The 25,197-nt window shown below is 37.4% G+C and overlaps 2 protein-coding genes across 4 annotated transcripts; both read left to right on the forward strand.

Annotated features, from left to right (window-relative positions):
- Positions 1–782: 782 nt before the first annotated feature.
- Positions 783–11,428, forward strand: LOC139980010 (acetylcholinesterase-like). Its single transcript, XM_071991392.1, has 8 exons — positions 783–1,611; positions 3,317–3,476; positions 4,295–4,372; positions 5,718–5,836; positions 7,670–7,849; positions 8,593–9,206; positions 9,538–9,710; positions 10,265–11,428. The coding sequence occupies exons 1-8, from the start codon at positions 1,231–1,233 to the stop codon at positions 10,378–10,380; spliced, it is 1,821 nt and encodes a 606-aa protein (XP_071847493.1). The 5' UTR covers positions 783–1,230; the 3' UTR covers positions 10,381–11,428.
- Positions 11,429–15,052: 3,624 nt separating this feature from the next.
- LOC139980487 (uncharacterized) lies at positions 15,053–25,197 on the forward strand. 3 transcript variants are annotated; one of them, XM_071992332.1, is made up of 5 exons: positions 15,053–15,209; positions 18,322–18,670; positions 19,295–19,741; positions 20,153–20,842; positions 23,187–25,197. In XM_071992332.1, the coding sequence occupies exons 2-5, from the start codon at positions 18,356–18,358 to the stop codon at positions 23,187–23,189; spliced, it is 1,455 nt and encodes a 484-aa protein (XP_071848433.1). In that variant the 5' UTR covers positions 15,053–15,209; positions 18,322–18,355; the 3' UTR covers positions 23,190–25,197. The 3 variants fall into 3 exon arrangements, with proteins under 3 accessions (XP_071848433.1, XP_071848271.1, XP_071848354.1); XM_071992253.1 differs by adding an exon at positions 17,851–17,917 and having other exon boundaries at positions 15,124–15,209; positions 20,153–25,197; XM_071992170.1 differs by having other exon boundaries at positions 20,153–25,197.

The following is a 25,197-nucleotide window of genomic DNA, read 5'->3' on the forward strand; positions in this document are numbered from 1 at the left end:
GATTTTAAATATGAGTGTTGAACATTGACTGAAATTCATGCAGGGTTGTAGTGCAGTTTAAGCACTAGCGATTCACGCCGGGCCCCCAGCTGTGACCTTGTTATAATGAGAACTTGCAACTAGTTATTGAGATGATCGGTGTAAAGAAGTTTTACTGAAGAACATGATACGTTTCGTCTTTGTAAAGAAAGTTTATGTTTGAGTAATATTTTTAACACTACAAATCGCATCTGGGGGGCACCTGGGGGGCACGATTTTGTTTGGGAGGGCACGTGCCCCCCTTCCCCAATTGCATGGTGACACCACCGCCTATATGCACAAATATATGTCATTCCTGCATGTATTTTGTTACACAACATATCATGAGCAACAAAGAACAAATTAAAAGGAAAAGTGACTAATTCACGATCAACTTTGGTAGCTCGTGTTCTCTCGGTAGGGAAAGTTTCAAAACTCAACTCAGCCATCAGCACTCGAAACAATCATGAACAATTTTTAAATACGTCATGTAACTCAATAAGTTTAGCATTGGTGAATCTATCAGAAAAGTAAGATTGAAGATCATGGTCGTTCCTCCTCCACGCTAGGCCCCGAACACCTCTCCCCTACACAAATTCATCGCTTCACATGAAATGAAATGATTAGCACTATTAGCAATACTGAGACCACTTTACAACGTTTGAAAACACCATTAACATAAGGGGCGGAGCCTGTACACATTGGCTTTCGTGTTGAGCAACAATCAATCTTACTTGATGAGCTCATTTCAACTATAAAGTCCAACCTGTGAGTTTCAACTGACGTGTATACGTCACCATATCTTCCACTTTACACTCTGACCTGAATATCACTTTTCTCTTAGGTTTTCATTCCTTTTATGGATGACATAGTTCTTAGCTGCTGCAACTCCTACCATATTTGGTGTTTGCTTTACCTTCGGTATTATTACGCAACGGATCAATTAGTACACAGTTTAGGTCCAATTGTGCACACAGTGTAAATTAACATAACGTGCTTCTGGTTGTATATATAAACAAGGAGCTATAGCTCCATGATAAAACCGACCATACAGTGTGTGCGTATCGTACCGTGAGTGTACTGTGTTCGGCAGGCAGTACTCGGCAAATCGAAATCAGCAAACCATACCCAGACCGGGTGCATAGTAATAAACAGTTATACAGTTGGACTAAAAGCGTACTTACAACACTAGGCAGGAATACATACGCCAGGATGTCACGGCTTAAGTTAGCTGCCTTTCTTCTTTGTGTTTTCGTGGTGTCGCCCGTCAGATCGGCGGACGACCAACAGCCTAAAGTGACCCTCAAAGATGGTACTGAACTTGTAGGAATCTACGATGAATTCCACAGCGATGATTTACCAGCACACGCCAAGTTGGAAATCTATTATGGTATACCATATGCGGAGCCCCCTGTTGGAGACCTCCGTTTCAAGAATCCTGTCGCGAGAGGCAAGTTGGAGAGCCCTTTCAGTGCTACGGAGGTTGGAAAGTCTTGCGTTCAGATGGATCCTAAACTTACAGAAATTCCATTGACCAACGAAGAAATGTCCGAGGATTGCTTGTTTCTAGATGTGACCGTGCCTCACCCTAGAGTAAGTGTGTAACTCAATTCTTTTTCGTATCTCGTTTTCGTAACTCTTTTTCGTAACTCAATGCTTTTTCGTATCTCGAGTGTTAAAATTAAGTTCAATAACGTAAAAGATTTCAGTAAGTACCACCAAATCTGCTGAAATGATATCCATCCAAAATACGACAAGATGCACACAATTTTTCAACAATTTTGTGAAGCAATTAGCTTCAACCACTGTCCTTTATATGACAGTTTGAAAGGTTTTTTTTCCAGCTGTATTGACCCATCTTTATAACGTACGTTAAAGCCTGCAAAGAATCAAACGTGTTTTGCCTGTAAAAATATATAACTTCTATAGAAAGATGAACCTTCTGACAGTTCATTACAGTATTGTCGGTAACTAAACTTCATACACGACAGTTTAATAGATTATACAATCTTTCTGGCCTAACAGCAAGGGCGTAGGAACCGGGGGGCTGGGGGCGCCAACCTCCCCCAGTGAAATATATGGGGGGCGGAAGTATCATCCCGCCCCCCCCCCGCTTCGCAAGTCAGAAAACCCCTTTTTCATTTCCAAATGAGAAAAAAATCTCATTTGGAGCACCAAATTGCATCAAAGGCCAGGTGAATGTGCAAAAATTAATTACAAAATGGAGTGGGTGTTGAAGTGTGCTATATTGCACCAAATTGCATCTGAGGCCACCTGGAAATGCAAAAAAAATTCCACCCCCTCCCCTTAGACCCCTCCCCCAGGCCGGTCATCAGTCTTCAGCCCCCCCTCCCCACTCAAAAGTACCTTCCTACGCCACTGCCTAATATGAACGGACAATAAACGTTACGACAAGATACATTAATGTTCGGGGTTTTACATATACGTACAGTACAACTTTTATGTTCTAATCCCTTGCACTGGAGGTTGATGCAGACGGTTATGGCAAGCCATGTGGGACAAACACTGCATAATAAATATATCAGCGTATTAATCGTAATTTATACGCGTATTATTTGGAATATATACGCGTATATATTATTAGCCAATCATATGGCCCAAATATATCCGCGTATTAATTCGAATATATACACGTCTTAATTCGAATATATTCACGTATTAAATAGAATACATATGGGGATTAAATACAATATATGCACGGATTAATTAGAATGTACTCGAAAACACATTTCCGCTCTTGCTGTGTACATTACCAACAATTACCAATACCAACGATAAATGTTATGGCGGGCTCGCGAGATCGCTTCAAAAAGCGAAACTTTACACATGTACAACACATATATATTCGAATTAATACGCGTATAAATTCGAATTAATACGCGGTTATGCGGTGTTTGTCCCACATGGCTTGCCATATGCGTCGGTTTATATTCATGGTAAACACAGACGACACGATCCAGTAGGTTTGTCCTTGAAGCATTACGTAATGTTGTAGTGGTATGAGTGGTTTATGTAAATTAACATAACATACAAAGACGTTACTGCAAGGTTGTAATGCATTGGATGGTGTCCTAAGAACGTTCAGCAATCGCATGGCCATTCTTAAAAACGTAACTTGAACATTACTATATCACACATGCTGTCGCCAGCCTGTCGGTATGTTATTCCATAGCCTTAAAAACAAATGGAATATAGATAATTAAGTATGTAAATAATAATCAAAATGAGGGAAATGATGCGCTTTCTCTATAAAATTACATCTCGTTTGATTACACAGCCAGAAAAAGCTCCTGTAGTCTTTGGGATCCACGGTGGAGGTTTCACTATAGGAGCTGGAAACATGCCATACGCAAGTTTTAGGCCAACTGTTGCTTATGGTAATGCCATTGTGGTAACCATGAACTACAGGCTTGGTGTATTTGGATTCTTGACAACCGGTAAGTCATGTTATATTTGCCAATGCTATAATCTAATCTCAGAAATCAGTAAGAACGAGTACAGATGACTGTCCACGCGTATATGTTTTTTTTTTTTTTTATCATTTAATCCTTTCGTTTCTTATTAGCAACAATTTCATCCACCGAATTGTCTAGATTTAAACAAGGAGTTGCTAGAGCTCCTGATGTTAATAGTTTTATGATTATCTTGAGGGTATAGTATACTGTACTTCCATGTTATGACTGTGTGCCTTGTGGGGCAGGGTGTGCTGAGGGGTGCAAACTTGTACTTTAATATGGAGACACTTTCAATGTCTTGAAAATGCTTGAGTATAGAGGTAAATGTTTTGTAATCGATTGTGTAAGGCAGGACCGCCGAAAATGTTAATCCAGTCAAGATAAACAAAACAAAAATTAGCAAATTCTTTTCACTAATCGGGGTATGTTGGCCCTTGATTTAAGACCTAGTTCCGATGTTTCATACCTCTTACCCTCGTATGAAATTAACTGAGAACACTGGTGTAATCAGATAGAGTAACGTCCTACTGGTTGATCATATGGCATCAAATACATGTTTCTGATCTTATCTTGAAACGTCTGATATCTTAACTTGATTGGGTAGCTACAATGGTTACCGCTTAATATGGCCTGGTATGTTGATAAAATTGAGCCACGATTTATTATTAAACAATGGTTAAATTTGATTTAATATGTTCTTAAATATGACTGTTCTATATAAGTAATAAAGACAACTATATATCTAATATCTGTTGATGTAAACAGTCCAGATTTGACATATCTGATCGTATCTTCGACAGCTGATGACCTTATTCCTGCTAATCTTGGACTTAAAGATCAACAGCTTGCTTTAAAGTGGGTGAACGAAAATATTGCAGGTGGGTACGGTTACTATGTTGATAGATAATTGGATGATGGAGAGTTCTTGGTAGCTCTGTTCAGCCACGTGAAAAGGAATGGCATAACTTACATGAAATCTATATTGTGAGGCCGAACACAAACGTGGGTGGGCAATGGGACGTGTGACATGCGTCATGCGTGATACGACACTCCAATAACAAATCTTGAGTAGAAGAACCCAATTGATTTTGGTGCTCATCTCATGAATAATAATGAGGTCACGGGGTCAAACGTGAAAATCTCCAAATGCTAATAACTCCGCAACCGAAAGTCAGAATGTATTCATACTTGGTATTAATGTGTTGGTAGATAGTGGGTACATGGTAAATAATATATGTTAAAGTTGATATTATGCATATTTATTACGGGGGCGGGGCTTAAGTTGATTTCCACTAAAATAGCTTGTAAACACGGTAACTGAACAACGACAAGTTGGATTGAAGTCATACTAGGTACATATATACGCCATAGTGAGTAGAAGAGCCCTATTGATTTTGGTGCTCATCTTATGAATATTAATGAGGTCACAGGGTCAAATGTAAACATTTTCAGAATTGAATCATACTTTGTGTGAAGGTGTTGGTAGATAGCGGGTACATGATAATGTATGTTCAATGTGATATTATGCACATTTATTATGGGGCAGGGCTTGAGTTGATTTTTGCTAAAAATAGCTTGTAAACATGGTAAGTTAACATATTTTAGTAGGTAGGTCCAGAGTCAGTGAAAGAACCTTGTTGATCAAATTAATCAACAATGACGAAAGCTTGGGATTATAATCTCAAATGGCAAGGAATCACAATAAGCCCACTGGCTTTCTGGTTAGCTTAAGAAAAAGAAAAGTGGGTACATGTTATTATTGACAAAAGGGGCATTTCTTATCAATGAAACGGATACTTTCCATATTTTCATAAAAGTGATTGCATGTGACTCATGTAGTCTGCAATCCAAGTTGGCATCCGTTGGCTCTGAGTTCCGTCCCTCTTGATTAAGTAGTTGCGTGACTTACTGAGTTGCATGATGAAACACAAAGGAAGACGGCTTCTCCGCGAAAAGGAACGTGGATCAATATCTGTTCAAATAGTGACAAACACACTTGCATTTCGTTTGTACGACGAAATCATATACGTAAAGTATCGAACTAAATTCTTTCCAAAAAAAAGTTAACAAGAAAATGGAAAAACAAGCTATTCTGACCTCATACTGATAATGGAATCGAAAGTATCAAGGTGAGTAGATGCGTATATCTTATTTGTTGATATTCATATCCTAAAATCAACTGGAGTAACAAAGATCTTGCTGGCTTATTTGTACCCTTGACAGCATTCGGTGGAGATCCAGAAATGGTAACCCTTGCTGGAATTAGTGCTGGTGCTGGTGCCGTCGGATTGCACATGTTATCTCCGGGTAGTAATGGACTATTTAAAAATGGTATCATGCAGGTGAGACGCCAGTGATTACACTATGTAACCAAAAAACATGTACTACTTATATATTAAATGCAGTAATCCCACAAGTATGCTCACCTTAAACAGAAATCATACTGACCATTCTAAAATTTCAGATGCTATTAATATGCTACGATAAAATTGATTAAGATGGAGACATGCAGTGTTCGACTTATGGCCAAAAAATTGCATAGCAACAAATTTCGACAATTGCTATACAATATTTTTGTTGCATAGCAGTTCCCCAATATTGAATAGCAGTTTTGAAATTACCACAAAACGGACCAAATGTTGGCGATCAATGTATTAACTAGAAAATGTTTGTTTATTATTACTATTTATACTAGTGTTGCTACGATAATCGTTTTCAATATCGGTATCGGCCGATATTTGCAATGTCGGCAGCATATCGGTATCGGTAAAATTTTGCCTAATTGCCGATAACAGCAAACCGATATTGAACTTTACTTTTTAACAGCAGAGCTACCTGTACTTATTTATACTTGCAATGATTTGTTAATCTGCCCAAGACGATCCATTTCTTTAGCGTCAGTTAAATTCAGATTCATTTTCGATTAATATCCATGGAAACCTGACTCTTCGTAACATTTAAAAACACTTCTATGGCGCGCGAATATAACCAATGACCTTCGTGAACCTTGGCCTACACACAGCATTAGTGCAGCATATATACACTGTACTAACCATTCATTTCCTCAAAGGCCTCCGTGAAAACCTTGAACATGATGCATACAGTAACTGCACAGTTCAGCAGTGTTGGAAAACCTTGTTCAATTTCCCGTCAACACACTGCCGATTTCCCGCCGGTGTTCGCCTGCCTAGCACGCGTAACGTGCGAGCATAAAGGCGTGGTGTCCAGGGGCCCGTCTTAGGGCTATGGTGGGGTCATGGGGTAGAACCCCTCGCGGGGATCCTGGGGCGAAAGCCCCCGAAAATTGTTGTCATTTTTTGCGATGTCTGGCGATGAAAAAATTCGCAGTTGAGGATGCAAAATACTGACAACTTTTTTTATTTAAATTGTCACGAAACTGATGAAAATTTTAAAATGACAAGTTAAAGTAGCTATATTATGTTATAAAATGAAAAGAGATTTAATCTGTCTTTCAATCTTTAAAAAGTGCAACTTACAAAACTTCCCATATTATGAAACAAACAACGTTCAGCAAAGCCCCGTTTCTAGACTGCCTAACAATGAATAGCGTGCACTATGCGTACATTTTTACAACTGCAGTGTTTAACCCTATACCCAACTACTGTACCACGGTACATGTGCTGCGAATTTGCCCAGGTACCTTCCCAACACTGTGAGCTCATCCCCTGTGTAACACCTGTTTGTTAACATTTTTTTGGCACGCTGCCAGGGAACCTTTTAGTTACGTGAGATCCGTAACCGCCGAGGTGGTCAGGCTATTTGCTTTACACTTAACTATGGTAGGATATTATTTTTTCAGGGATTTTTTTCGCTATACGGTCCAGTGAATAAGTTGTACATTGAGTATAAACTCAATAAATTATAACTTCTACATTGTGATCGACAGTTCGTAAGTTAAGGTTTGAGTGTTTGCTCCCAAATCTGACTAGGAATTTGTATCGCACAAATCGGCACAATGTGCGATGCTGATTTGGAAACGTCTCGCAAGTTTGTCGTTTTGGATCGCATTTTGCGATGCGATACCGGAAAAGTCGAACACTGGAGACATGTGCTTTTTTTTAATTATCAAACTTCATGATAGATCTTAATATACATACAAAACCTTTGGAAAGAGCTGTGTGTTATACTTTCTTACTTATTTATTCTATGTTCAGAGTGGATCTCCGTTTGACATGAATGAGATCATAAGTGCTTCAGTGGAGGCAAAAAGGCAAGAGGTCAAAGCGTTTGCTAAATTGTTAGGATGCAGTCCAGAAGATACCCAAGATGATGTCAAGTTGTTAAACTGTCTTTTGGTCGCCCCAGCTGAGGAGGTTCTTAACAAAATAAACCATGTAAGTTCTCAAACAATCCGTATCTTGCCGTGCTCTCTCTTCCTTTCATAGACATTGTATGTAGTTTACAATTTAATTGAAATTGTGGTGAAAACTTTAGGACGTTGATGCCAATAATGGTTAACTTATTTGTCAGAGTATTTATAGCATCGAACTTTGTAACCTTGGTTTGAAGCCATTTGCCTGGCACACAGGGCATCATATGAATTAAATCAGCCCACAATAGCAGTACCTACCGTTAAAATATTGAATCACAAGCCTGTGGAATGTCTCACATATGACGAGTTTTCCTCGGCCAGTTGCTGTGATTTGCTCTCAAAATGATAATTGCCGCTGGTAAATTTATATTCTAACAATAACCACGTGCAGGCATATCGCTATAATTTGAGGAGCAAAGTAAGAGATAAGATTGTAAAAGGTAGATGTTATCGCCTCCACGGAATAAAAAAAAATCGTCAAGAAAGCTCTTTGCCCTTCTGTTATCTTTAAATGCCAATGAACAAGACGCTACCGTCGTGGCACAACCACGCAAGACAAACGTTTGGTCAACTTACCAACGCGTTCCTACGTTTTTCTTCCCCAAACCTTACCACGGTAACCTACCGAATAAGAATGTTACTTAATGGCCACATGTCCTCTCCTCTTCCAACCGGTAATTTCGTACCACCTTTACCTTCGGTGATGGTTGTGTCAGTATTTGAAATGCTTTAATGCAGCATTTTGCTCTCATCATTTCCTTCTAGGTTGGTGCAGAGTTAGGGAACCCCCGATTGCTCCCACCTATTCCAATCATCGACGGAGATTTCCTCCCAGATCACCCTGTGACATTGGTAGAAGAAGGCAAGGTTTATGGAGAAAGTGCCATCATGGGTACTAGCGGCGATGAAGGGACTGTATTTCTCCACTCGTTGAATTTAGACAAAGAAGTGAGACCAGTAGTTAATTCTACAACTTTCGGTACTGCTATTTCTGTGCTCTACGGTGAATATATAGATCCGGCACTCTATGACCTCATCAAGTTAATCTATGCTCCAGACCATAGCGTCTTGCTTGATGAAAATCGAGACGATTTCTTTCACGAAGCATCACAATTCTTAGGTGATCGGACATTCATGTGCTCACAGTCCCAATTCGCAAGAGGATTATCTACTTCCATGAATGTGTATCGACATACTATGACGTACGTCCCCTCTAAGAACGTTATGGACATCAAATGGGCGGGAGCTGGCCATGGCGACGATTGTCAATATGTTTGGGGTTTCGTTTTTGAAGAAGAAGACAGGAATCTTTTCAAAGATGAGGAAAAAGAACTATCACGAAAAGCGATGAATTACTATGCGAATTTTTTACGAACAGGGTAAGACAGCAAATTAATACGTGTCACATTTATGCACATCAATGTGGTCTAATAGATCCATGAACTGTACACAGGAGATCATCACTTAACAAAAGTTGGCAAACATTATCGGAGGCTGAACAGATTTTTGCGACTTTCTAGTTTGGGGTTGTGCTTGCAAAACTTAAAAGCGAGTGGGAGCAAGTATATGTTGTCAAATGACCTCGAGGTTTGTAATATTTCCGCAAACCAGTGGCCGGCCCTGCCATAATACCTCGTTACATAACCATATAACTTTGCCAGAATGATTCATTTTGTGATGATATTATAACTTCAATTTTCATTCGTGCAGAGATCCGAACGCACCAAAGGTTGGCGAAGATTCGTCACTTCCGGTTTGGCCTAAGTTTACCAAAGGAGAAGAATTGTTTAAAGATTTTACTCCCGCTTTGAACAATGTTCATATGAAGAGAAGTGAATGTTACTTCAAAGAACATGTTTTGCCGCCCTTGAACGAAGCATTCAGTAAGTAATGTCATTGAGATCTTTCTGATTTAATCTTCTTTAGAGGAATCTTCAATAAGAACGAAGAAAGAAAAGAGACCACGTTTGCTTACCATCTCACGAAACAAATTATACTGCAAGATGTGGAAAGGGGACTGGTAGCAGTAGTACGTATAAGAGTAGAGGTATATGCACTCAATTTTAGCTTGAGCTAAATTTATAAAATGCTTTCTCAGCGCTTGCTCGTGGATACAATCAATTTGACCATAGGATATAGGAACGATTTCGATGAAGGGTTATCTACAGTGAATCCAGAACGAGTCATGCATTGCAACAATTACGATTCTAATCCCTTACTATGTATATAGTGACCCTTATTGAATTTTATTTTCTCTTGTCGGTGCTCTTCACATTATATATACCATGCATGTCGTCTAACGCAGGACAACGGTAGGTAGTATACGAGGACATTGTTTCCTTTCAGAAGTATTTCACTTTTTATGGTTTTGTTTTATTTTATTGTACTGTTCGGTAACACTTCGATTCGCAATAATTTTTGTTTGGTTTAATTGCAGAAGAATTACAAGAATTGAGACAGAAGAACGATGAAAAGTCAAAATGGTCTGAAGAGGGGCAATGTGAAGGAGAGTCTTGTCATCAAGATCAACCCCCAGTTGAAAATAAACCATGAAAAAGTCAGCTTTTTTTTGGGTGAACACATCTCTTGCGGAGACACAACTTAAGTCACTGACAATAACAAACGTCTTTCGTGTAACTAGGCTTATTTGATTCGACAGGGATACGAAACTAAATATATTATCATCCGTACTGAGGATACACCATTTTTTTTTTACAAATATAGTTTCTGCAGAAGTGTGATTCAATACTTTAACATTGTGATTTTGATACTAGAACAGTGATCAACCGTACGTTTTGTATGTAAGATTTAGAATGATGTTTCGTCCCGGGTTTGTGCAGCAACAATTCATCTCCGGATGTTCTAAACTACTTTTAAAGCCATCGATGGGGAAAATACTACAATGGTCTTGAATATTCCACCTTGTATAGATGAAGTGATTTGACAACTGTATGCTTCAATACCATTTGGTCCAGTATCAGAACGTTTTCTCGAAGGATTTATTGATACTGAAGACAAACTGTCTTTTCAAGTCGCAAGATATCACAGAACCTAGATATTCAATCGTGACTTTCCACTAGGATGATTTCAAGTGTATATTTAATCGGGGATATTCTAAACGAGTTCACTCCAAGGGTTTACATTAGCTTTGATAAATTTGGGCATTTTCCTATAAGAACGTGTTTACTAGTGAATGTTTTAAGATTTCGACGGCAACTTAACTTGGTAGTATCATATATATGCATTTCATAGTATACATTGTAAGAGGACGAAGTGTTGCACGGAATGCTTCTTTTGTCATTGAGTAACGAGGTAAGGGTACGGTATGGTTAATTGGTATAAGGTCATATATGTATATTATCGTAAATAATGCCCGACCTGCACTCCCTGTGATTCCGTACACTGCGTATCTGATAAAGGACTTTTGAGATAATCATGTCATAGTGATGGTTTGTCAATACCTATTCAGTCTATAGGAATGTGTATTAGTCGACATATCGACATTATTATTGCTAGAAAGAATTTGGTACAGACTTAAATCTCATAGGTGCAGTATTTGAGTTTTTGTGACTGAAAAGTATTCAATAAAGCGTTCGTGATTACCTTTGCAAATTCTTTGTAACATCATGTCGATATCGTGAGGCGCATCCACAAAATGTACGTGGACCGTTCAAATGCATTTAGGCTTAGCCCCCCTCCGTCAGTCGAATCTGCAAAACCTGCTAAGGTTGGGTAGCGTTTTAACAACATGTGTTGGGCATAATGCACGCATATATATTAATTTTAAGTGCCCCGATAAACGTGTTATTAATGACCAAGTATATTCGCATTAATGCTGCATATATTTTATTCATGAAGTGCATACCTCTATCACGTTACCAATTATGCAAATTTATTTCCTCTCATCAATGGTGATGTTTAACCTGCCAAGATTTACGTCGTTTAAGTGGAGTAATGAAGTAATGTTGACAATGAGAATGTGCTCGGTGATCATGAAAACACAGATTTCAACGCAAGAAAACTTAAAGAAATATATAGTAGTGGTTGCCTGTGAATGCCTACCATTTAATGATGAATGTAGTGTCGGTCCCCGGGAACAAACCTAACCATCACAAAGTAACTTAATTGACAGACAGGTAAATGCAAGGGCGTAGGAACCGGGGGGCTGGGTGGGCGCCAGCCCCCCAGTGAAAAATATGTAGGGGCGGAAGTATCATTCCGCCCCCCTCCCCCGCTTCGCAAGTCAGAAAACCCCTTTTTCATTTCCAAATGAGAACAAAATCTCATTTGGAGCACCAAATTGCATCTAAGGCCAGGTGAAAATGCAAAATTATATACAAAATGGAGTGGGTGTCCCCCTCCCCAAGGCCGGCCATCAGTCTTCAGCCCCCACTCAAAAGTACCTTCCTATGCCACTGGGTAAATACAACGACAACTATATAACGTTAATCAAATCCTTGGTCTGCATTGGAATGTAGCACGATTGGCTATTATATTGAATGAATAACATTCAAATTAAGTCATCAACATATGAATAGTAAAAGATCCTTATTAATTGAAACAACGTACTCAACACTGACCAATATTATAACATCCGTAAATGCATGCACTGTCTTTCATTCTTTGTTTTTATTTGGATTCCTTGTTTGTTTTTTATAGGATTTTTTTTTGGGGGGGGGGGGGGTTGTTAATCATTATCGGTAGACGGTTTGTTCGATATATTTAACATGAGAACTTACCATTGTTAAAATTGCAGAATAAACTACAAGAATCAATACAGCAGAGAGATGAAAAATCTCAGGCTTAATATTCTGCAGGCCGAATATAAGACATGTAAAATAATTGTATTACACTTCTCAGTCGCGGGGAGATAATTTACACTTTTCGAGTTCTGATTTCATACCGCGAATGGAAGAAGGAATTACCATTTGAAATATGTTCCTACGATGTTAAGATGAATAATAATTATAGTAAAAATAGTTATAATAACATTTAGGAAGCGCCACATCTATAAAAAAAAAAAGTATCATGTTGCGCTGTACACTAAAAGAAGAATAGAGAAAAACAAAATGAAGAAAACGCATAAGAGATACAAAAAAAAAAAACAGAACAGATAAGACGTTGAAAGCATGCTTGGAAAGATATGTTTTTAGTTTACATTTAAAATGACCAATGGAGGTGGTTGCAAATACTTTCAATTTATTACATTAATGCACTTTCTAATATTTTTATGAAAATAACCCACACGGGATAATATTGAAAAACGGGTCGTGTGAACTTTTTCCGAAAACAAATACGACATTTCCGGAAGATAAGAGGAGATTCCAAATTCCAAATATTTTGTTAAAATAAGTGGCAGCTAAGACGGTTTTGGCAAAAGTTATTTTTAATGTACTAACCAGCATTTCAGTGTACTACTCTACTAAAAGTCAACAGCAAATTTCTTCAGAAACGTGAATAATTTGCATTCCATAAAGACCAAATACAGATAATGAGATTATGAAATATCAATATGAAGACTGTTGGAAAACTTTGTCTATTGAACGAAAATCTGAAACTACGTGAAATAAAAATCATGACAATTTTTGTGTGTTTACAAAGTCAATATTTATTAACAGAAATGAACTATTCAGCATTTTTAGAGGAAAAATTAACATTATATATGCGCGAATGGAAAAGAATGTCCAAAATTTTAATCTGTTCTAAAGCACACTAAAGTTGAAACAGTATGTGACGGAGCAAACCTAAACATGTTTTTACTTTGATATGAATAATAAATGAACATAACTGAATTGAGCGCTGTTGATTTATGGTTCACAAGGGACTCTTCACAAACTCGAGCGTTTTACGTCCAAAGTCAATGGGTGTAAAATTGTCAAAGTTGACTTGCTTGACGGACCCCTGGTCCCTTGCACCTATAAAACAAGGGAATTAGCCCGGTGAGGGTGTTGTGATATATTTCGTATACACCCTCTAAACGTTGTATAAATTTGGTAGCGAAAGGCGTTTTCCCGTGGGGGAGGGAATTTTGTCAACCTCTCAGTGATCACGGACTTAGGTTTTTTTTAGATTAGTTATACGTGCAGTCAATGAGAGATTTTAGACTCAGTCGAGATTTGTGTACTACTGCTTGAAATTTAGCCTCTGTTAGCGCTATATCCCTTACTGATGTGTTTAGACTGGCTATGAAACGATCCATCGCGTAAATACTAGCACTTTGTACTAACCTACCGTACTACCCCCATACACGATAGCGTAGTGATACTTGCGTAGCAGCTTGTGCCTAGTTTAAAGTGGTTAAATTACGACTGAGCCCCTTGCCACCTTATGATACTTTTTTAGAAAAAGTCGCCCAGGAAAGAACCTACCTAACGACTGATCCGCTCTCTTCCCAGTCCCCTTGCATCGGGACTGTGACTGTGTGATCATCGTCAGGTGTGCATCACAACTCCCCTCGAAAGGGCACAGATACTACACATGATCTTAGCCAAAAGGCATGATGCAATAAGCTATCTTGTCTATATCTTTTGTAGAAAAGGCCATTGTGGAAACTCGGCATTTTAATGAGCCTGTATCAGCAGTATTCTACATGGTGGATGACCACAGTAAAGGCAAGCATATTTTACATGCAGTAATTGACTTATTAAAACAAAGGTGCTATGATGCTCCTCTGAAGCCAGTAACTTTAGAAATATGGCGATTTCACGCAAGACATAAACCAGACAATAATAGAGCATGAAAATGGTTAGTCGATTCGTCAGATAGGGGGTTGTAGCTGGAACAATGTACCGCGAGATACATTCAGACACGAATAGAGCATGGAAATGGTTAGTTTAGAAAAGAAACAGAGGATTTATTTTCTCACAATAATAAAAACAACAATCTGCAACCTCTCTAAGGCTGTTTGTCTGTTCATGAAGGCAGAAAGGTTATCTTGAAAGTTAAGTGTGTCATGTTAAACGCTCTCCGTCAAATATGCGTGATGAATGTCTTGGGCGGCATATTGTTAAACAAATGACAGTGTTTTTTGTAGAGCTTATAAAATATTGCACTATTTGAAATAACTCTGTCGAAAGCGAGAGTAACGTAAACCCTAGTTAAAGAAGGACGTAAAGAATTGAACAGAATGAATGACACATTAAATAATATAACGACAATGGTCAGTTTCAGGCTCCGTAGAAAATGCTATTTGCAGGCTGCAGGGTATTTCCGCTGTCTCTGCCGTCTCCCGTGCTAGAATATTTGTCCCGGATGAGTGATTATGAGGTGAGTGCTTGTTGAACTCCTGTATATACTCAAATACTATGCAGTTAGTGATGACATCAGTACTGTGCTGTGAATGTAGCCAACACGTTAGCTTTGAAAGGAGGAAGCATGAAGCTGTAAGTACTACGTTTTACCTCACTTAGTGCCAGAAATTTACATGACAGGCTATCCATTTATGTGAATTACTTAATTAACTGATTATCGACCTTTATTAAGTACAAATAGAAGATAACATGGTGATATAAGGTTGTGAAAACGTAATCAAATCTGCCATTGCGAATGTACAAACAACCATCAAAGACTAGGCTTGGTACGAACGCTTAGTATAGTTAACATAGTTGCATTGTAGTATAGGCCTATACAATTGCACGGTTTTGCTTGACTAGTTTTATAGAAAGTGAATCTGGATATGCAGTAGGTATAGGCTGTGGCACCGATTGAAAGCTTATACAACCCTCGTCATTCAATTCAGGGAACTACTATTCGGAGTTTTTTATTGCACTATGCGACGTATAAAGATGCACGACTGTGTTTGGTTAGTTTTATAATACTTTTTGTTAAGGAAAAGTCGCCCAGGGAAGAACCTGGGCACGAAACCAAACTACCGAACGACTGATCCGCTCTCAACCCCAGTCCCCTTGCATCGGGACTGTGACTGTGTGATCATTGTCAGGTGTGTATCACCATTCCCATCGAAATTGGAACAGATACTACACATGATCTTAGCCAAAAGTACAACCATCAAATGAGGGGACTACTATTCGGAGGTTTTTTTTCGTGTGTCTACGCATTATACTGTAAATACATTACTACATGTTTTGGAATCACAGCGAGAAGCAATGCTTTACAAATTTAAAGACATAAGGCGTAAAAAGATATGTATATTGCTGGAAAACGGGCAAGGTAACTAGTCAATAAAGTGATAAAGGAGAGAATCTGTATGGCGGGCCATCAGTCTCAAATCGTGGGGAATCGACTTATACCGTTTTATATCGACATATACCAATTTTCTTCGAATTATAGCAGTTTCCAGCAGCTTAAAATGACTTCTCAGTACCGATTTAAATCGATTTATACTAGTTTTATTCTACATATCATTGATTTAAATCGACATATACAAGTTTAATTCGACATATCATCGATTTAAATCGACATATACCAATTTAAATCGATGATAAGTAAAATAAATCGGTATATGTCAATTTATATCGACATATACCAGTTTAAATCGATGATATGTCGAATTAAATCAGTATATGTCAATTTAAATCGACATATACCAATTTAATTCGACTTATACCAGTTTAAATCGACATGTATCTCCACATGATGTATCTCCACATGTCAATCGTCACCAAAATCGGGATTTGGAATATGTTAAAGAGCTCAATCGATGATATGTCGATTTAAATAGGTTTAAGTCAATTTGAGTTGCTAGAAACTGGTATAAGTCTACGGAAATTGACTTTTACCGACTTAATTCGACATATCATCGATTTAAAATGGTAGATGTCGATTTAAATTGACATATACCGATTTATTTTACATATCATTGATTTAAATTGGTATATGTCGATTTAAATCGGTATATGTCGATACCCCACGATTTACGACTGATGGCCCGCCATAAGTCTGACCGCTCATTTGTTGCAGGTCCCCATAAAACGGATATTCATACCCCGCTGGTACCATGCAGAGCTTGAAAAAGTAGCAGAGTCAACGCTCTTGAAATTTTTCGAATTGTACACATTCGTTGTCACTTCAAAGCAACGCCAAACCTGTGTTATGTTGCACTGCGTAGTATATAGACTTAAAACATAAATAACTTCCGTTATAGGCACTACTCAAAGGTCAACTACTACAATTACAAAGGCGACTCATATTCAGTCGTAAATCATGAAAGAATTTTCACAGAAGTCATAGTTCAATTGGAAACTATAAGACGTGAAGTTTGACTTGAAATTCCTGCATGTCTATTGCCAACGTTTATACCTCAAAATAGGGGTACATAACTATTTATAGATTCAAAGCATTGTAAGCTTCAGAACCACTATATGTTTAAAAAAATAAGTCATATCCTCTCCAAGGGTAACACAAGCAAAAAGTGTAATAAAAAGGAGCAAAACATAAAATCTTGATGTCAGTTTTCAACTCTGACATCAATATATGTTTACTTATTTAAGTGATTACGTGCGTTTCGAAAAAGGAAATGCATAAGATAATGGATCGTCTTATGTTTTCGTTATTTTTCAAAACGTACTACCGGTTTTGTACATGAATGAAATATGCCAATTGATGACTAATAATGACAGTGATAGTTGTTAAACCATAACGGAAACGAATTAAAAACGGTAAAATGAATGCATTTTGGAAAAAAAAAATCGTTCTCATTACAGGAGCTAGACCACGCCTAGATGTGAATTTAGTAATGAATATGTTCGACTAGACAGTGACGGTGTCACCGGTGTCACACATGCTCCTACTCCATGTTTAGTTTTAGATTCCAAATTTGAGTTGAAAAGTTGAAGTTGTAACCATAAGCACTTGTGTGCTTCTTCCACTTTGGCAAAGTGTCGTAAAATAACTGCCCAAAGGCCTGCAATTATTTGTTTAGCCCTATATGTCCGGCAGCAGTATACTGATGTATGTAGTCTATACATATACATAGTGCACACTAATCCTGTTATATAGTAGTAGCTAGGCTAAGTGATACCGGTTGTTTTATTCTCGACTTGATTAATTCTTCCTCTGCATTAGGTTTATCACAGGACGTGTAGGATTTTGGAAGCAAGATTATTGCTGAATTTGATATACAATATAGAAGGTAAAAGTGTTCCATCGCTCAGCTTCCTCAAACAACTTCATTCTACTGTTTCTTTTAGTAGGGCCTAGGTTTGAGTATAATATTAGTAGCCTGCCTAGTTCTAATAAAGTTGTTCAAACTTGACATCCGATTCACACATACATTACAGTAACTACTGTAAATCACAACAACTTGATTTGTTGGAATTACACATATCCTCAGTTCTTACTGTAATCCAAATAGCACATGCTACCGATGTATCACGATCCAGAGTTTTCTTTGGTACAACAATTTGAGATTTACACTGGTTACTGTGTTCTCTGTGTGTATCGGGTGAACTTGAGTATTTGCATTGTTATGTTACGAACATTCTGTCACTTCTGATCTATTTTTAATCACTATTGTGTTTCTTTTTTTATTCAAAGAATTTCTTTGGTAATTGCGAAATAATATTCAAAGATGGCTATGCCTACAGCAAAACGGAAGACCTTAGACAGGACGCTAGAGTTTTTGACTGAGGATCTTGATGTCATGCCTGCAATTATTCATCTCAAAAGTAAAGAAATTCTTAAAGACATAGACGAAGAGAAAATCAACGCCAAAGTTACAGAGAAAGAAAAAGTCATGGAGTTTGTAAAAATCGTCAAAAAGAGGGGCGAAAAGGCATACCGAATTTTCAGAGAGTACTTAGGGGTTTGTGAAGGTTCGGAACATCTAGCAGAAGAAATGGACAAGAATTTACAGGCTGTTGAAGAAGAATTACAGGGTTTAACGGTATTTATTATGTGAAGATACATTTCAAATCATTTCCATTCTGGTTTTTAAATTAATCTTCAAGAACAATAAACTGGATACTTTGAGACCTGTTAGGAAATTGCAGGGAATTTATTCCTGCAGACTCTTCAGTTAAAATGAAAATAAGGATAACAATCGTAGTGAAGATATGTAGAATATGAGCATTAAGCAGGGCAGGGGATAGCTGAAATTGTGAGTTAAACACAAATTTATTTCACATTTAGAGGTTTGTGAAATGATACTGTGAAGATATTTAAATAGACCTGTGGGTTATCATCTCACCTGATGAGAAACATAACCATTGGCTATTTCGAAATAATGTTGTTTAATGTCTAAATGATGCAATTCTCTGCGTTCCCTTGACGTTTTGTCGACAATGTGTTGTGTTGGTATGTGGAGGAAAGGTATAAACATTACGACGTTCCGGTAATACGGTTTTGTCAGCTTATAGTATATTGACCATGTGCGTTAGGAAGAAATTAAGACTTGTAAAAGAGTTGGGAGAAGGAGATTTTATGACATTCGCAAATTGATTTTAGATTCTATACATAATATTTTCATTATACATATTTTCATCATATTTTTATAATATTTTCATTGTAGAGACAAGCCGATGGAATGAAGCAGATCGAAAGATGGAAAGCCTTAGAAGAGAAATTTTATTACTTCAGCTGCAAATATGACAACATAGGAAAGTACACAGATATTCCTGAAAAAATTAATATACTTTTGATTGGGAAAACTGGGTCCGGTAAAAGCGCCTCTGGAAACACACTTATCGGGAAACCTTATTTCAAAGAAAGTGGCACCAGTGCGTCGGTGACTAAGACAATTAGCATGAAAAACCTGAAGGAGGATAGATTTAATATTACAGTCATTGACACACCTGGTCTTTTTGACACGGCCAAAGATTTTCAAAATGAAGATTTGGTGCTTGAAATAGCGAAAACAATGATCAACTTTAAGGGAGGAATCCATCTATTTCTGCTGGTTTTGAGTTCTACAGCTAGATTCACCGAGGAGGAACAAGACACCATTAACGCCATTGAGGTAAGTTCGATTATCAAGAAGTGTTTGCAACTCTCAGCGGATGGTTTATTTCAGTCTATAGAAAGTTCCACGAAAGAGCAAGCGTGTAAACCACTGTTTGAATGCAAAGTTTGGGTTTAAGTGAATGCGTGTGTGGCACAAAAGCAAAGTAATGAGAAACAAAGAATGAGACGACATTATGGACATAATGAAATAATGACTAAGACCGTTGCATAGTGCGCAAATTATTATCGTTGACGAGTGGTGTGCCAGTTTCTAAGTATTTATTTCCTCCACAGTTCAACATAGCCACGCCGATATTTATTATCGTAGCGTAAATGATTGTTACATGTTGAATATGTATTTGTAACTCATAAAAGATGTTCTCATGTATGCAACTTTCATTGAATGTTTCATATTGTACCCGTACAGAACATCCTTGGCAAGAGTGTTTATCAGAATTGCCTCGTAGTTCTGACCTACGCTCGTGCAAAATTTGGTTCTAAGGACAAGCAGTCGTTGCGTCAGTACGTTACACAGGAAAGGAAAGATGGGGGCAAGTTTGGGGATCTACTTAAGCATGTCAGCAATCGAATAATAGCCGTTGAGAATTGCTTTGAAGATGACTTTCTGACAGAGAAACATCGTCAGAAACTCCTTTGTTGTTTAGCTCAAATGATATACGACAACAAAGGGTCTGTGTATTCCAACAAGGCGTTTGAAAAAGCCAAGGCAAGAGTCGAGCAACAAGAGGCAGAACGAGAGAGACGTGTCGCCAGGGAAACCGAATTGACCTTTATGAAAACCAGGTTGCGTGAGTTTCTTTTGCAGAAATATCTGAAGCATTTAACAGAGAAACAACTCGACAACATACTTCCAAAGGTAAGGAAGGAGATACTACACATCATGATCAGGTCTGGGGTGAAGCAATTACCTTTCATCACAAGTGAAGATGTCAAGATATACGTAGAAAACTTCATTCAGGAAAATGAAGTCTTCATTGCAAAGTTAAAAGACGTGAAAATTCAAGAGACGATACAACAATTAGAATACGAAAAGAGAAGAGAGCGGCTGAAAGGAAAGGAGGAGATTAATAAAATGCAGAGCATTGTAATACCATTGGTAAGTAACTACTTAACACAACAGTCAAAACAAGCACTAGAACAGATAATTAGACACAAGCAACTGCCTGATGATTGTACTAATACAATATTTGCGGCTCTTGAGTCATCCAAAGTGAATGTTGAACGTCAACACATTGAACAATTTATTCAGGCAACGTTTTTTGAAAATCCTACTCAAATCCAAGGATATATAGATGGTAAAGTGTTAATAGAAAGTCTTGAAGAACAGTCAAAGCAACTGCACCAGGTCCAAAGAGAACAGAAATTAAACGGAATCATGGAAACCTTAAAAGAAAACCTTTATGTCAGTTTGGAAGGTAAAACTGACAAAGAGTTAGATGACCTAAAAACTGACTTGACGGACATGAATGACTCTGGTCCAGGTCATTGGAAACCATTATTTACTGAACTTGTGGGAAGTCAAATTGAAGGTTCTGATATTAGTATCATGGAAGTATCCAGTTTTTTCTTACAGCAGAATAACAATTTGCTGCAGAGTGTCTTGGGAATCCTGTTCGATAAACGACAACAACAAAGGGAGGCAAAGCGTTTGCAGGAAAGGGAAGAATTAAGGAACAGTGCCTTCAGTATCATTTCAACAGTAATTAAACAAAAACTGAAATCATACTTAACAGGTAAGACTACAAGTGAATTAACAGAAATGGAAGCACAGATAGGTAGAGGTGAGGTTCCTTCAGATGTCTGTGATAAAGTGTGTGGACACCTGACAACTGCACAGATGCAGTCTTTAGGATTCGATGAAGTAAAAGCTGAAATAATTAAACAAATCAAAGAGCAAAACAAAGTTATTGAGGAATGTAAGAATGAGGCTGGGAGATGCTTTGCGGGTTCCACTGAAGTTAGAATCAAAGAGAGAGGCATCGCAAAAATATCCAACGTGAGAGTAGATGACGAAATTCTAGTCTTTGACGAGAATGGGCTTCTATTCTATGATAAGGTCTATCTCATTTCTCATGCAAGAGAAGATGAAAATAATACCTTCGTCCGGTTGCAAACATCTTCAGGTAAAGACCTACATATTTCACCAGGTCATTTATTACCTGTTGGTAGTCTTGGTAGTAACGTCGCAGCTAAGGACGTTTCCTTTGGTAGCGTCATATTTACATTACAAGATGGTGTGATGATGCCTGACAAAGTTACCTCAGTAACTTACGAGGTATGTCGAGGAGCGTATTGTCCAATGACGATGGATGGGACTATTGTTGTCAATGACGTAGCAGCATCCTGTTATACAACTTTCTTCCCATCCCCTCTTGCTCACGCTTTGCTTTCTCCCATAAGACTCCTCTTCAGTTATTTACCTCTGCCTCTCTTTAATCAATTACTTCCATATGATACTGAGGAAGGGATGCCGGTGCTGCTCCTAAAATGCCGTTCCATAATCATCAGGTTGCGTTCATGGTGTACAAGAAATGGTAACCCAAACAAAGCGTGTAGGTGTTGAAACGTGTTAGGGCCCTAACAACCCCTTGATAATATTGTTAGGAGGTGATTTTTAGCTTTTCTTTAGAAAAGCGGGATTTACACAACATTTGCTTTTCAATTCCTTTCACTTGACATAGACGGACTAATTTTTTGACTCTTTTAATATTTGTAGAATCCGACAGTCTGATTACGAGGCCAGTTCATTAAAAGGCAAATAAAGGAGAGAACACACAACTCCAAGAACAGTTACATGTGTCAATAATTTATAATAACCTGTACAAAAGAATGAAAACTACCATACTATCTTCTTGTATACGTTTTACAAAACAAGCTCCATCGTTTTAAGTGCTATTACGGGATTGTCACAGTTGTATGAATTTTACGTAATTATTACTTGTGTAAAAGTAAGTGGCCCTGACGTTTAGAACCTAACAGGATCTTCTTCAGATGCTGAAGAAGGCTTTCAGAGGCTTCAGCCTCTGAAGAAGATCGAAACGTCAGGCCTACTTACTTAGACACATTCTCTTACACAGGCTCTGTAGTGGATCAGCAGTTTGCTAACAGTTTTGTTTTTTGCTGTAAATATTACTTATTCGATGTATTACTAGTTTTTAATACAGGACGGTTTGTATGTGTCAATTTCACCATTTCTATTCTTTTCTTTGTTCTTTGTTTCGTTTTGTTGAGCAAATTGATAATACTTTTCCTTTACCTTCCTTCAATGACTCTAGAAACGGTGAAAACAACTTATTATTAATTCATTCCACGAAGTAGTCCGTACGTCATATTATATTTTTCAATTTTTTATTAATTCTAATTAAGCAATCGTATTGTCATTAATGTCACAAGATACGGACGTGAAATCTAGCAAAACATTCTTCTTTTAATTTCCACAGTAAAGTTTGTTACTCTCAGCGTCAACCATTGATGAGATCATTGTAATACCAAATACGGTTACACTTCCATGGTAATACATTCAGTTAAATGTTATTTAATTCATTGCCCCTGTTGAACAGTGAGGGGTTCACATGTTAATTTCGGTTAGGAGTTCTATCAGGGATATGTAAAACATCACTGGTTTTATTGATGTTTATTAATATCGTAATATAGTATACGCTAGTTTATGACTACTGTTAAAAATGTAAATCAATCAGTATCAGAAAGACAAATATAACTGCAGTTCATAAGTTGCTGTGAATTGATATGAGTCTATACTACAACGTCTTTCACCAAAAACCCGACCACTCCAGCTATCCTTAAATATTAAATTACTCTCAATATGAAAAATGCAATTTGATAGATACAATGTAGTACAATATCTACGGAAGTATATCTACGTCTAAGTTGATTATAAATGAATCCAACTTTTTGAACTATGAATGAAGTTAACCTTTCGTTTCATATATCATGAATAAACTTTTTTCTGTTATTTTTTTTTTAAATTAGGTGTTAATTATTGACACAAATGTAAAGATGAAGAGTAGGAGCTGTAGAAACAGTCGTAGAAATATTACAGCGGAATCGTTTTTGAATGTATTTTATATCGTAGCTTCGCTAGTATAGTTTAGTATTAGTGTGTAAAATTTTAACCATGTATGGAGTCGAGATGGTAGTTTAATGTGTAAAGCAATTATTCAGAACAATTTGAAGTTTTTTTCAAATTGTGTATAGTGATGTGTAAAGATCTTTTTATCTGAATTGCCAACCATTAGAAAATAAACAAAATTTTCAAATATACATTCACGAAGAAATCACAGTCTTCAAAGCATTCCCATTGAGGTCTAGGAGACCAACTGTGGACCCCAAAAAAAATATGTGTGTCTAACAACACTGCATATCGACGATGTTATGTTATTTATTCAATGTTAATTAAATCAAATGTATCAATGATTTTGATAGTATGTGATGATTTATTGAAGTAAAAATTGAATGTCAAGTATTGGAGAGGGGGAGGTCTATTTAAATACCATGATAATATACTTAAACTGTATATGCATAAAGGTGTTGGTTAATGAGGGTGTTTTGATTATTAACATTGATCAGTTAGTAGTAGACTTAGAGAACTGGCAATTAACAGTTTATATTTTCTGTTATATACTTTATGTATTGTTACTATAACAATAAAATATACTATGCGATACATTTTCAATTGATTAATATGGTCATATGTTATGCACTATATATTTTTTATAACCATTGAAATTAAGGGGTACTTTGCAACGGTCAAAGCGCCCTCAAATTTATACTTCAAAGTAGGCATAGTAAGCGTGTAGCATAGCTAATAATTTGTCACTTTGTTTGTATTAAGTCTAGAAATGCAGTGGCCGACTGACCGGTTGGGAGAGCGATGTTTTCCTTCTATTGTTCTTTGTAGAATTTGAGGTCATGAAGGTCATCAAACTTGCGTTTCAAAACAATAGCGTATCTGTCGTGAGCTGCCCTTGAAGGGACAAATTCGGCAGAGGTTCATTTTTGCCTAATTCTTTAACTATTCCCTACATCGGCCGATATTGGCTAATTCTTTAATTAGTCCCTAAATCGGCCAAACTTGGCCAAATGTTAAACTGTTCCCTACATCGGCCAAATTGACAGACTGTTTAACGTATTTCATTGTATGACGGTAGTATCAAAAATGCATAAAAGGGGGTGAAATTCCGCTTAGCAGTTCACTTGTGGTTCGGGGTTCACAGACTCGGATAGCTAGCGTCAAGGTAGTATTCGCCCATTAGTAGTACACCGAAAGACTCTCAGAGGTACCGTAGTCTGATTAGGTATTTGTACTGGCACTGACCAGCAGTCTAGGAGGTATTGCTTTGTAGTAACTCAGTAAATAAACATTATATTACTATTTCTCACACATTTTTTTTCATATAAGGTTCATAGAGAATAAATATAAGTAATACCGCT

Source organism: Apostichopus japonicus, chromosome 1 (assembly GCF_037975245.1).
Source record: "Apostichopus japonicus isolate 1M-3 chromosome 1, ASM3797524v1, whole genome shotgun sequence".
Classification (NCBI taxonomy): Eukaryota; Metazoa; Echinodermata; class Holothuroidea; order Aspidochirotida; family Stichopodidae; genus Apostichopus; species Apostichopus japonicus.